The 14,658-nt window shown below is 39.4% G+C and overlaps 1 protein-coding gene across 26 annotated transcripts in view; it reads left to right on the top strand.

Moving 5' to 3' along the window:
- The window catches only part of rims2a (regulating synaptic membrane exocytosis 2a), a 206,480-nt gene that overhangs the window by 116,324 nt on the left and 75,498 nt on the right, over positions 1-14,658 (top strand). For 12 of the 26 annotated variants that reach the window (XM_052146242.1, XM_052146254.1, XM_052146247.1 and 9 more), the window contains 7 exons: positions 1,944-2,067; positions 2,605-2,651; positions 3,157-3,269; positions 5,452-5,499; positions 8,943-9,073; positions 10,028-10,220; positions 11,369-11,522. The exons of 2 other annotated variants lie outside the window; for them this stretch is intronic. In XM_052146242.1, coding sequence (XP_052002202.1) covers positions 1,944-2,067; positions 2,605-2,651; positions 3,157-3,269; positions 5,452-5,499; positions 8,943-9,073; positions 10,028-10,220; positions 11,369-11,522 — 810 coding nt within the window. The remainder of the gene's footprint in view (positions 1-1,943; positions 2,068-2,604; positions 2,652-3,156; positions 3,270-5,451; positions 5,500-8,942; positions 9,074-10,027; positions 10,221-11,368; positions 11,523-14,658) is intronic. 12 more of the 26 variants (XM_052146263.1, XM_052146264.1, XM_052146248.1 and 9 more) reach the window with 3 other exon arrangements.

Genomic DNA, 14,658 nt, shown 5'->3' with positions numbered 1-14,658 from the left:
TTCTCCTCTCTGCCCTCCACCGGGGTCTTACCACCTCCGGAGCTAACGTCTTGGGCTCTGGGTGCGTTGTCTCAGGAGCGCCTGGGAACCTTCCGGGTCCTCGAGGGGGTCCGTGAGACAGGGGGCGTGCGCTTCCCACGGTTTGCTCGACGCTGGGGCTGAGAGCTGGGCCCGGGTTGAGGCGGAGCAGGAGCTTGTCTTCTGGCCGCGGGAGGAGGCTTGCGGCGAGGCATGATGTAAGAGATGGCCTCCGTCTGCTTCTTTACCGTGGAGAACTGCTGGGCAAAGTCCTCGATGGTGTCGCCGAAGAGGCCGAACTGGGAGACAGGGGCGTTGAGGAAGCGAGTCTTGTCGGCTTCACGCACCTCGACCATGTTCAGCCACAGTTGACGTTCCTGGACCACTAGCGTGGCCATCGCCTGCCCGAGCGCTTGCGCTGTGACCTTCGTCGCTCTCAGTCGAGGTCGGTCGCTGAGCGCAGTTCCTGCAGCGTGTCAGGATCAGGGCCACCCCCGTACATGTTGCGTAGTGCCTTGGCTTGGTGGACCTGCATGAGAGCCATGGCATGCAGGGCGGAAGCGGCGCGTCCGGTGGCACTGTAGGCCTTCGCTGTCAGCGAGGAGGTTGCTCTACAGGTCCGGGAAGGGAGTACGGGGCGACCTCGCCAGGTGAATCGCCGCGTACACGTGGCGCGCTCTGCCGTCGAGGGTGGCGAGGGTGGACGAGCCTGTGGCAGTGTGTCGAGTGGAGAGGGGTGCTGTCCACGAAGACGTCAGCTCGTCATGCACTTCCGGGAAAAACGGAACCGGGGGGGCGAGGCTGTGAGCGCCGCCCAGACCCCAGGAACCAGTCGTCCAGCCGTGATGGCTGTGGGGAGGATGGAGGGTTCCAGTCCAAGCCCACGCTGTTGGCTGCCCGGGAAAGTATGTCGGTCATCTGTGCGTCGGCCTCAGCCTGGGCTTGCAGGCCCGAAAGCGGCAGCCCAGGGGAGTCCTCAGCATCAGATACCACGCCCTCCGATGCCGCGGCGAGCTCATCTGCTTCCATCGCAAGAGGGTCGGCAGACAGGCTGTGAGGCGAGTCGCCGCCGCCTCGAACACGGACGGGACTCAACGAGCGTGCTGGGGTGCGGGTGGTCCGAGGGGGCGTACCCGGCGGAGCTGCACCCGCTGCCATCCCCAAATCGCCTCCATCACCAGCCGCATCGTCCACAATCCCGTGGGAAGAAGGAGCAACACGGGGGGCGGCTGGAGTGGCTTGCTCACGGTTGTAAGCAAGCCGCGACCACAACGTTGTCATGGTCATGTTCTCGCAGTGAGAACATGAACCATCCACAAACGCAGCCTCGGTGTGATCGCTACCCAGACACACGAGACAACGCCTGTGGCCGTCTGAAGCGGAGAGCACTCTAGCGCATCCAGAAACAACATGGGGCGGAAAGGCATCTTTATAAAGACGCGTCCTTAAAAGGACGTTCAACGCCGCTGTGTTTTGCTCTTTTAGAGGAAATTACTCTTTTAAATAAAATCACTCTTATGAAAAAGGACTCGTGAGAGTTTTTTTATGATCTGCACTGTCGAAGCGCCCAGGGGCAGGAATGCACAGCCGTGCAAACAGGAGAAAGCCGCTGTTGTGCGCGTGGAATCCAACAGCGAACTCGGTGTGTAACACGCAGCAATTGCAGACACGACCATCGGCTCCAAAGAAATTTTCTGAATGAACTCCCGTATTTGCGCCGCTTAAATACCCGTATGTCCGGGGGCGGGACATGCAAATACTGGTTGCTAACTCTCATTGGCCTTTTTTCATAGTTCAGAGGTAAATATCGGCGCTCAAGAGAGACCCCTAGTGTCGCTTCTCTGACACAACGTGGAGAGAGCGACAGAAGGGGAAACAGTTTTTGATTGAAGACTGATTAATTGATTGATTTTTTTGTTGCATAGGTGATCAGGTCCTAGAGTGGAATGGCCGACAGTTACAAGGAGCTACATTTAAAGAAGTTTACAATATCATTTTAGAATCAAAGCCAGAGCCTCAGATTGAGCTAGTGGTCTCTCGACCCATTGGGTAAGATTATTTACTTAAAGAAGTTTTACCCCTAACGAAATGTACAGTATAGTAAAATCATGAAATACACTTGCATGAGATTGCAGTCTTATCAGTTCAATGATTTAAATATATATATATTTGTCATGGAGTGGGTCACCTCAGGAGCTCCAGCATGTTTAGATCACATGACCAGCCAAATATTACTCGCTTTCACTGAACTTATAATAAATGAATCATGGCTTTCTACAGATTGCACATTGGTACCGAAAACTTCTGTTTTTTGCGTGATGCGGCATCTATGCTGCTTGGTGTCAGCACAACATAAACACAAATAAAATACATTTTGGGTTAAATTAACAAACAAAAAATGTAAACCCAAAGCTGCTGCCCTCGGTTTTGCCTCCTAATTGTCCTAACTGTAATTGTAAAGACCAATTGAAATGACTTTAGATTGTTAGTTTGCGCCACTGCCATAAACTTCACATCAAAACTAATATGGTGCTCAGGGTCATTAAAGCACATGTCCTTGATTCTTCTGTCCCGCTGTCATTGCAGAGATATTCCGAGGATACCAGAAAGCACACACACACAACTGGAGTCCAGTGAGTAACTTCCCTGCACTTACGTTTCAGCAGTATGCATGCTCAAACTAACATGCTAACACTTAAATAATGAGGTTCTGTGTTTTGAGTGTACCTTGCCTGTGTTGATGTATTTACTATTGAAAAAGAAAGTTAGGGTGGGACTTATTGAAGGGGTCACACTTTCTTTCAACCTTTATTTTACATCACATCTATGATTTGCAGCTTGCTATAGTACTTGGTTGCAGGTGGCATTAAGGGGAGGGACATTGTCATTCTTGGAAGAATTTGATTAGACAGAAATCTTTGTAGTGCAAGATGAGTCATCAATACTTTTGGTTTGTTTTCCCAGAAGAGAAAATGTTTTAATTCTAAATGCAAATATCAAAGCAAACAAACATGAACTAAAAGCCACAAAGCCTTTAAAAGAAGGCTAATTTCTGATTAGTTTTGTTTTCATAAAGTAAGATTCGGTTCTCTTAGTATCTAATTTCTGCATTTGTTTATCATCAAATCTCTTTCGCAGGTTCGAGTTCTTTCGAGTCACAGAAGATGGAGCGGCCCTCCATATCCATCACGTCTCCCATGAGCCCTGGTGTGCTTCGGGACGCCCCTCAGTACTTATCGGGACAGCTTACAGTAAGTTCACAATACTAGACTCTTGTAAATAGGACAGATATTTTTTTTATTACTTCTACATAATAGAAAAAGTGACATTTTAAGGACAGTACCCCCCAAAATTAAAAATTCTGTCTTCATTTTTGCAACCTCATGTTGTTCCAAACCTGTATACATTTATTTTTCTCTTAAAATACAAAAAGACATGTCGGGCAGCATGTTAGCCTCAGTCACCATTCTTTCTCATTGAATATTTATTTTCTCACTATGAAAGTGAATGCTACCATTCTGCCTAACATCTCCATTTGTGTTCCATGGAAAAAAGAAAGTCTGTTTGGAACAACTTGAGGCTGAGTAAATGTTGACAAAGTTGTTATTTTTGTCCTTAAAATGTCACTTTTTCTTTAATATAGACGACATTCTGTCCTCTTTCATTTTCATGCAAACTATCCCTTTAAAAGTATGTTTATAGGCAGCTGTGTTGGGAAACGTTATTTTAAAAGAGTAGTGCGTTAGGGGCGGTTCAAACTGGACACATTCTTCCTTTATAAACAGATAGATTGAGGGCAACAGAATAGTCCCACCCCCACAGGCAGGCCAAACAATTTTCAAGCCCAGCTGAGTGTTTGGCAAACATTCAGAGATAAAGCTTTGGACCATCTCCACAGTGGTTAGGCAAAGCTGATGCAGTCCTCCTAAAACTGATCAGGTTACATTGAGCCCTCATGGAGCCCATTGTGTGTCTGTAAAAATACTCTGCCTGCTTGTAAAACATGACCAACTCTTGTGTTAGTCATGTGTTAGTACCTCCCGCTCAATAACTTTTGGGCTGGTTTTTATTTAAATTTCAGGGGCGATTTCTCTTCCCAGTCTGCCCCTAGGTGGGACTACCAATACCAGACAGAGGGAATATTCAGAAAAGCTTTTTACAAGCAGTGTGCTTTTTTTTTTTTTTTTTTTTTTTTAATGTAATGTTTATATTAGGGCTGTGATAATATTAGGGCTTTTTTAACTAATAAATCTCAAAATTATTATTTTATCTGGCTGTCGTTCAGTCTTTACAAGTATACCTGCTGCAGTTTGCTGAAAGTTAAGGTCCTTCTCAGTCTATATTACACACATGTTGGTTTCTCTCGGGCGGTTTTGCTTTTGACAGTGGTTCAGATGAAAACATATGTGAGCATTTTCTGGCGATGTGAAGAGATAGGGCATTACAGTGTTTTATATGCCTGGAAAATGTATCGCACATAATGAATGACGTGCACAAATGTACATTGTATAAATGAGCCTGGGTATGTTCCTGGAAGGCAGAACATGTCTTAACCGCACCCCCAACCTTATCGGAGCCTGCAAGGCTGAGTAGCCTGCCAGGAACATCTCACGACACCTTTCTCCAATCAAGTGAATTTTCAGGAAAAAACAGGAAAACTGCATTCATTGTGTAAACAAAAAATTGTAATCACAGAAAATAACCCTGCATTAATTAATATTTATTTTACACAATATTTATTTACTATATTTTGAAACTGAAATGGTTTATTATCCATTGACAAAGCTCTTAGTAGACTTTTGAAGTGACACAAGGGAGATGACAGCCAATAGGGTACAGCTATTGGTAAAAATGTCAAAATAGCCAAAAATTGGCCTATATATTGGCCTGTTTGATAGGTCTATAACTGATTTCCACATGTCCCAAGTTGTCATAATTCCTGTTCTGTTTCTCATTGAATTTGACCATTTCTAACACTATATTGTGTGCACGTGTTTGTATGTTGAATAACAATCTTGTGACTTTGTAATTGGCTGAACAGGAGATTCAGTGTAAATATCTGACTTTCCCATGAGAGATTTTGAGAGATATTGGCTCTCCAAGAAGACATGCAAAGCAAAAGTTGGCCACATTCTAAACTTTAGGAAAAGAATGTTGCTAGAAAGTATCCTGAATACTAGCATTTCACTCAGGGGTGGAAGACATTGCAGTTAATGGCATGATAGAATTTTTTTCATTTATCTTGGAGAGTGTACATAGCTATTTTCTTTTGTATTTTAGTGCCTCTGTCTTAACAGAGCTAGAAAATATATATATATTGAATCTCCTCCTCGGCTTTCCTTGTGTTGCATTAACAACTAGTACTGTCATTTCAGGTTTTAGTTGTATTGCATTTCTCTTCATTGTTTCTTTCAATCACTTTTGTTTACCTAGAGCCAAAGCCTTAGTAGAAGAATTGAGCCTTTTAACCCTAAAGTTCAGGTAATCGTTGCTGTCTACAATATATACCTGTGTTCCATTGCTTTACATTTTTTGAGTCCTCTGGATAATGCACAGCAGGAAAAAAAAGAGCTGCATTTCCATCTTTGTTTACCATAAACTTTTAGTTTGCACATTTAAAGTAACGTTTACCTGTCATCTGTTCATTGTTGTTGCTGTTCTTTTTTAATTGCATATTCACATATGCATGTAATGGGCCATAAAACACCTGCTTGAAATAAATTAGCACAAAAATATTTTAAGAGACACCTGCCTATTGACAGCCATTGAGTAATAACATAACACTTACTAACCCTGAGAGATGCCATTTACCTGGGAAGAGGCGTACTGTCTCTTTTAATGTTTTAGTGATGTAGAGTATGGGGACATACAATTTGATTCCTTTTCCATGTAACATGAAACTGTATTGAAACCTGATACTCCTCTATACTGTTTAGAAAGGAGCTGATTCTGTTAACATGTTTTGGAAATCCTTTCTGACTGAATTATTAAATTTGTTATTTAAAAAATATATATTTCAGATGTGTGATTTACCTTATCATGCTAAAACCATTTTTGTTCACTACTGACATTCACTACTGGGAGTTTCATGTCACAGCTCTAAGGTTAAGTTAAAGTAATAGTTCATCCAAAAAAATCCTAATAATAAATATTAATCATTTAATAGCCCTCATGATGTTCCCAACTGTCTTTATATCGTGTAGCCCAAAAGTAGACGTTAAGTAGAATGTTAGACACATTCGTCATTCATCTTCATTTTATGGAAAAAAGATGCAGTGAATGTGAATGGAGATGGAAGGTGGGTCCCAAACTGCACTATGCTACATCATTTTGTAGTATAAGTAGTGTGACACTAGAAGGGGTGGAGTTACCTTGCTAGTCCGGCAAAACAATTGCAAATAATGCAGAATGTAGCTGCTAGTGATACATCCATGAAGACTGGGAAGCTTAACTATCTTGAATTTGTACGTAGTTTGAGATACAAGTGTTTAACTGAGATTGGCTAATGTGCTAATGCTAACGCAGCCCATGCATTTGAAACTTCACTTCCATAAGCTGTTATACAGCAAATGCTTCCGGGTAGAAAAAACTGTTAATTGTTCCATTTGGGATGATCCTACACTTTGAAAGTTCATACACGACTGAGGACATAGTGTACAGTATAGTGTAAGTGCATAGTGTATAGTGTGTCTGTTGGGACAGGTTGAGTCTAATATTCTGCCTAACACTCCGTTTATGTTCCACATAAGAAAGAACATCATAAAAGTTTGGAACAACATGATGACAGAATTTTCATTTTTTGGTGAACTATTATTTTAAAATGTCCCTGTTTTAGTTTATTTCCCTAAATATAGATGAGCCAAAAATGCAAATTGTACCTGCTAACACAGATGCTATTATCAAAGATGTAAACTATTACAAAGACAAGAAAACTAGCTATTTTTCCCTTTTCTAGGTAAATGTGAAATATTTTAATAAACCAGTATGCAGCAAAGAGATTGAACGTTAATGTCCACCTTAGGTTTACACCGCAGCTCTGAAACACTTACATATTTATAATGTTGGCACATTTTCCCTCAGGAATTTCTAAGAGTTTCTATTTTGGAAAACACTGGTGTCCTTAATGCAAATTGGAACTGGTTCTTTAGTGGATAGCGTAATAGATTTCAATGTCACAAACGCTATGGTACAATTTGTTTGACCCAGCTCTCCTTGTAACACATATATGCTTTTTTTTTTTTTTTATACATATGGATCATCCTTCACTGCATGTTTTGCACTGCGTTCTGAGTTTACTCTAGATATAGCCATGTATAGGCAGTGTTCGTATTGGTGTGTTATTTTCCATTTACAACAAACAAGTATGGGCTTTGGTTTAGACGATCTGGCCTTTTATTTGTGCTGTTATGCTGTTATTTCTGTGTGCGACTGTCTTCTAAGTATACTCTATTATCCATACTTGTCTGAGCAGTGAGCTTGGTCTGTTGTGCATCTTAGCATGCACAATACTATGATATGACACATATCTAAATGCATATCAAATGGTCTGTTTTTCTTAATTTGTTTGAATGAAGTAGATTACTATGGCTCTTTTACTATGTACAGGTGTGAGGTGGTTTAGATACTATGTAAAGTCGTAGTTCACCCAATAAATTATCAGTATGATTAAAAATCATTTACACACCCTCATGCCATCCCATATGTGAATGACTTTATTTCTTCAGCTGAACACAAACAATTTTTTTAGAAGAATATCTCAGCTCTGTTGGTCCATTCAATGCAAGTGAATGGTGGCCAGAAATTTGAAGGTCTGAAATGCACACAAAGGCAGTATAAAAGTAATCCATTTCACTCACTTAACACACAGTGGTTACATACATGTCTTCAGAAGTGATTTGATAGGTGTGGGTAAAAAACAGATCCATATTTAAGTAGTTTGTTACTATAAATCTCCACTTTCACATTCTTCTTCTTTGTTTTTAGCAATTTGCATTATTCATGTGTATCGCCACCTACTGGGCAGGGAGGGAATGTAAAGGAAAAAAGGACTTAAATGTTGATCTGTTTCTCACCCACACCTATCATATTGCTTCAGAAGACATGGATAAAACCACTAGTGCCATATGGAATACTTTTATTCTGCCTGTATTTCCTTTAAAAGTTTTAAAGGTCTGGACACCATTCATTTGCATTTAATAGACCAACAATGCTGAAAGATTCATCTAAAAATATACATTTTTGTTCAGCAGAAGAAAGAAGTTATAGACATCTGGGAAGGTGTGAGGGTGAGTAAATGATGAGAGATTTTTGGGTGAACTATCCCTTTAAAGTATGTTCGGGATAGTATACTACTGAACTGCTTTTAAAATGGGTGCACACTGAAAGGAATGCTCAACTTGACCTTCCATTTACAATGTGACGAATAAACTAGAAGTCATTTCAGCCCTGATCTCTTTTTTGACTAATTATTGACCAAATAATAAGTCATTTGATGGGCCAAATGTCATATTTACACAAAATTGGATTCAAAATGCAATTTATTTTTCATAATTCAATGAAGATAATTGGATGCCAGTTGCTGAATTAACCATGCAACATGATGAGTTCATGTGACATACATAGTCATGTGATATTAAAGTAGCATTCTACTGAAACATGGAATATTGCTTTCTGTTTCACTGACTATTAAAAAAACCTTGGGCATTTTAGAGTATAAACTGTACAGTTTTCAGAAAGTAGTAAGCTAGTGATGCATTCCGAACATACCGTCTTTAGTAAAAACCACAAGACAAAAATTTTGCAATTTTTGTCTCAATGCTACATAAAAGTCTTTCAGTATATGGCATCTCACATGTGAATCCTGGGTGGGAGCATATAAAGTTCCTCTTCATCTCAAACAGGCTCTGATGTCTCTCCTCCTACAGGCCAAACTCTGGTATGACAAAGTCGGCCATCAGCTCATCGTCACTATTCTGGGTGCAAAGGACCTTCTCTCAAGGGAGGACGGCCGACCGCGGAATCCTTACGTGAAAATCTACTTCCTCCCTGATAGAAGGTGAGATTGGAGTTACTTTAACAACAATGAAACCCACCACATTAGGCAAAAAAAAAAAAGAAAAACCCAGTGTTTATTAGAAGATGGCTTTTCATCAAATCGTCGAAAAGGAATGCACATTTCCATACTGCTCGTACTTTTTTTTGCCGTATGCAAAGTATACCGTGTGCAGTATGCACATTTTCTGTAATAACACCTTCTTGACTGTTAAGAGAATTTTATCCAAACTTGGATTTAAAATGCAAAATAACCTTATTTATTTCTGAGATGATAACTAGACTCCACTGTGTGACAATAATATGTAGCATACTACTCTTTGTAGCATTTATTTTGAACTCTATTATTCATTGTATTCTGCATACTGTTTTGCATACTATTTTTGGGTAAATAGAAGGCAGTATACAGAATAAACTGAACTGTGCTGTACTAGTATGCAGGGCTGTAGCAAGGTAATCTGGGCTCCCTGACTGTATACTGCTCTGGGCCCCTTTCCTATTAAAACATAGAGTTTACATTTACATGTATGCATTTGGCAGACGCTTTTATCCAAAGCGACTTACAGTACACCTATTACAGGGACAATCCCCCTGGAGCATCCTGGAGTTAAGTGCCTTGCTCAAGGAAACAATGGTGGTGGCCAACAACCTTCTGACTACCAGTTTAGAATTTGTTGTGGGGCCCCCTGGTCCTTTGGGCCTCTAGAATCGTTACCACCTTTCACCCCACTAGCTACAGCCCTAGTAGTATGCAACTGACTGTTGTATTCAGTATGCTAGTTTTCCATTCTGAGCATAGACAGACAGATCTTTAGTGTTCAGTGCTTGGCATTCCCACAAAGCTTTGTTGTATCAACATCTTCCCTGACTCCTTATGGAGTCTTATGGAATCCGTCCATATGAACTGATTTTAGTGTCTGTTCCAGGATTGTTTTACCATGATGGTAAATAAAAACAGTTTGAATCATTGTTTCTCCAGTGACAAAAGCAAAAGAAGAACAAAAACGGTAAAGAAATCACTAGAGCCCAAATGGAACCAGACATTTATGTACTCTCCCGTCCACCGGCGAGAGTTCAGGGAACGCATGCTGGAAATCACGCTGTGGGATCAGGCCCGGGTGCGAGAGGAGGAGAGTGAGTTCTTGGGAGAGGTAAGGAAAAGATGAGATATACTGATATGGGATCAAATGTTTCATGATTCACAATTGATGAAGCTCCCTGCAATTGGGAGGTATAGAATATATTCAGATTATTTGTTATGTTTTATTTTACATATATCAAAGGGATGATGCAAAAAATATAGAATAGTATTCATTACTTCCCTACTGAAATTTCATGAGACGAAACTGGCTTTCAAACACATATTGAGCTACACAAATGCATTTTCTCAGGCACTTTTTGAGTTTAAATAGACGCATAACTTACATCATTTTACAAGTAATGTTCGCCCAAACGACAATAGCCAAATCATACTGTTCATGTGTTACGCTTGCTATAGTTTACTTCAACGTTGCTTCTTCGTCAAATAGCAATGTCAAATGTAAATCAAGTCAGTTATTGAAACAACAGCCCCACCTTGAGTAAGAAATAGCATGCACTATATGCGTGTACACACATACTGTATGTGATACTGATTGTCATACAGAAAATCAACGTGATATAGTTGTTTTTTGTATGAATATAGCACTCATTTGTCTATTAATAATCAAAGAAATATATATCCTGTGATAGTAAACATAGATATAATCATAAAAATATGATTTATGGAAGTGCAAAAAAATGTGACATTATTACATATCTTGGGTCTTTAAAAACCCTATACCCATTTGATAATTAAGCAGTTATTAAAACATTTTTTTTTTTTTTTTGCCAATTTGCCTTTTTTCCTTTTCTTTCTTACACTATTCAGAAGAGAGAGGTTTAGGCATACCAAAGAGGTGTGGGTATAATTCCTAAAAACGGATGAGGTGCAAGGTGTGGAATGAGGTCCCGGTTGTGCAATAAAGGGGAAAAAGCCTTTTTTTTTAGGGTTTAAAGCATTATTGTATTCTTCAACTGTGTTCTTCATACTTCTTCAAAAAACAGAATGTTGTTTAAGGTTTTCTACGGCAATTTCACAAAGTGTGCTGACTTATTTGACAGTCATTTTAAAATGAGAGAACAGTGAGATGGAAAAGAACTGGTTTTATTGTCATGTATAAAACTGTTATAATATACTTAGTGTATGTTAGATACAGACTGGATGTGTATGTGGACTTCAAAGTGAATGTGACACAAATGTTGTGTGTATCATGTGTAGATCCTCATCGAGCTGGAAACCGCACTGCTGGACGACGAGCCGCATTGGTACAAACTGCAAACCCATGATGTCTCATCGGTGCCCTTGCCCAAGAGCTCCCCCTGCCTTCAGAGACGTACACTGCATGGAGAAAGCCCCACACGCAGACTTCAGAGTACGTCTCTCTCTATTTCACTCACAGTAAAGAGTAAATCTCATGATTTTGTCCTATTTTAATATTCTATAATATATCACTACAGAGATCATGTATTGGTCATGGTCAGTATGTTACACTTGTTATAAAAAATAGAATAACATGACAAAAATGTACTTCCAAGATGATAAACAGATCCTACTCATATGCAATGAGATAAGATCCTGTGAAAGCAAAGTGTCATACTCCTGTTTGAAACATTTATTGTTGCATAATGCTTACAGTACTTTTTGACTGTATAAATAATATATATATACACTGTGCAATATTCAGTATATTGCATTGACATTTATCCCATCTCTGTCAGGGACTTCAGAGCTGAATCAGCTCTGTTAGAATGAGCGTTTGTATCATGCTTTTAATTTGTATTTACTTATTTTTCCATCTTGACCTGGTTATTTCTGCAGCCAAGGGTCTGTATTCATACACCTCAGGTAAAGATGCTGCCTGCATGTTCACACTGATCCTTTGGGTTTTACCGTGTGTTTTTAAACTGGATCCACCCTGCTCGCCTTCTCACTTCTGTGAAAAATGAAACAGAAGTGGCCCATGTCCCCAAACTGCCACACTTTCCATAATGCCTTCTGATTCTCCCCAGTGCTGCTGGTTTTCCCTCTGTACTGCAGATCAATCCAACCTTCATATAAAATTACATTACTCGACAGACTTTATCTGTTAATGGATAGTGGGGTTTGCTAAATCATGCATTACTATTGCTTATGCTTTGGGTTAGGGATTTCAACAAACCCCTTACCCCAAGTATTACAGTTCGGTGCATTACTCATCTGCACTTTTTGTGCTACGGACATGAATATACAGTACTCAAATCATGCGGCTTGTTAAGCAGAGGTGTGCTATTAATTTTATTCAGTGATCGGACTACAGGTTTTCCACTTAAAACAGGCAAAAAATCCTATAGAGTTACGTTAAAGGAGTAACCCAAACCATATAGCAACGCCTTGGCAACATCCACCCAGAACACTGTAGCATTATGTCGGCAAGTTTTGCATGGACAAGTACCACTCATATTTTCAAGTCTCTTGTTTTCATTTTGTTGTTTGACTTGTCCTCTCTTTATAGTTGCTAGCTCTGTGTAGCTTTGATGAATAATATCATCTAAAAGCAGAAAATTCCAGGTTGTATTTTGTGTCACTCATCTTTTGTGTGTTGCATCCTAATTTGAATGAATTCATTTTTCTTTAACAGAGTTTTCTTGTTGTTGTTGTTGTTGTTGTTGTTTTGGGTTGCTGTGTGGTTTTGTACATGCAGCACCTGTTTTTTGGTAAAATCCCTCAAAGTGACAAAAGCACAAAAAATATCTTCAAATCACTTTTGTTAGATTAAACCAGCCATTTTCTCTTTATAGTGAACCGTTTGGTCATGAACTGCATTTCTGTCTTATTTGCAGCATAAATCTAGCATGAATCTTTCTTTTCAATTACATTTTCAGTAATTTGGTGCAAATTTTAGGGGTGAACTAATATGACATTTTTATGGCCGATATTTTCCCACTTACTAAATAAAATCTATTTTAATGCTTTCACAATAAATCATTTCCATTGAGCATGCAATGAATCGGTTGAACACATGACAAGATAACAAAATAAAAGATGAATACAAAATAAAAAAAAGATTAAAAGATGTGGGGAAAAGTAATTTTGTAAGAACATTTATATTAAGTAAATTCGACATGCTTAACTTCAGTTACTTGGGGAGGTATTCTTTATATTACACAAAGGAGAAAAAAATAATAAACTTTATACAACACAATGAATTTATGTAATTAGTTATGAATTAACCATCTGTTTTTCATACCAGAGTCATTTTTATGACCGTCATGCCGATAGTTTTAATTTGGCCAGTAATTGTCCGATAAATATTGGTGGGCAATGCGTCAGTGCATCCCTAATTATTCTATGTGTTATATTACCATGCCATTATTTTAAAAAGTTACTGTGTTGTTACATTAAAGGTATATAGTCACTCAAAATGTTTAATTGTCTCATCATTTACTCACCCTCATTCCATATTAGATGTGACTTTTGTTTCTTCTGCAGAACACAAGCAAACATTTTTCGAAGAATATCTTATCTCTGTTGGTCCTCACAATGCAAGTGAATGCTAATAAAGGCAGCATAAAAGTAATCCAGTGGTTAAATCCATATCTACAGATGTGATATGATAGGTGTGGGTGATTAAAAGCTCAATATTAAAGTCCTTTTTTACTATAAATCTCCAGCTTTGACCAGCCCCAAACAGTAGTTGGCGATATGCAAGAAGAATGAAAGTCACCAAAAAAAAAAAAAAGAAGAAGAATGTGAAAGTCAAAGTGGAGATTAATAGTAATATAGGAATTACATATTGATCTGTTTCTCACCCACACCTATCATATCACTTCTGAATATGTGGAGTTTACTACTGGAGTCTTATGGATTACTTTTTTCCTGCCTTTAGGTGCTTTTTGGACCTTCAGAGTTCTGGCCACCATTCACTTGCATTGTATGGACCTACAGAGCTGAGATATTCTTCTAAAGATCTTTGTGTTCTGCAGAAATAATGTTCTGTAGCGGGGATTCATTTTAAATTTGTGCATTTATTTTGACACTTATTTGTATGTTTTTCTTTTAGAGATAGCGACAGAGAGAGATTGACTGATTTATGGAATGTGTAAAGAAATGAGAAAAGGTTTATTGTGTGGTTTTCATCCCTGTAAATGCACAAGTGTCAGAGACTGTAGGCTGCAGTTCAGTAACACAGAACGACAGATTAGCTTCAATTCTCAATCTGAGCTGAATGATGGAGAAGCCACCTCATAGTGTCAGACTCAGCAAACGTCAGCGCTATGGGCTGAAGGATGACACGCTCAGCTCGGTTTAGTCCACTTGACTGAAACGAAGGGAAAAAAATAGATCTATTTTCTATCTTCAAACCTAATACAGAACTCAAACAGCCTCGCTCTTGTTTTGTGTTGCTGACAGCGATTTAAAAGAGAGAGAGAAATAAGACTGACATGTTTGGTTATCTATAAGTAGCCTGAAATAAACAGGTACTTCAAGTACATATAGCTTCTATACCAGTTGATATAAACATCAGAGAG

Source organism: Xyrauchen texanus, chromosome 17, assembly GCF_025860055.1.
Source record: "Xyrauchen texanus isolate HMW12.3.18 chromosome 17, RBS_HiC_50CHRs, whole genome shotgun sequence".
Taxonomy (NCBI): Eukaryota; Metazoa; Chordata; class Actinopteri; order Cypriniformes; family Catostomidae; genus Xyrauchen; species Xyrauchen texanus.
Note: the sequence above shows the minus strand (reverse complement) of the source record. Positions and strands in the feature narration are given on the sequence as shown.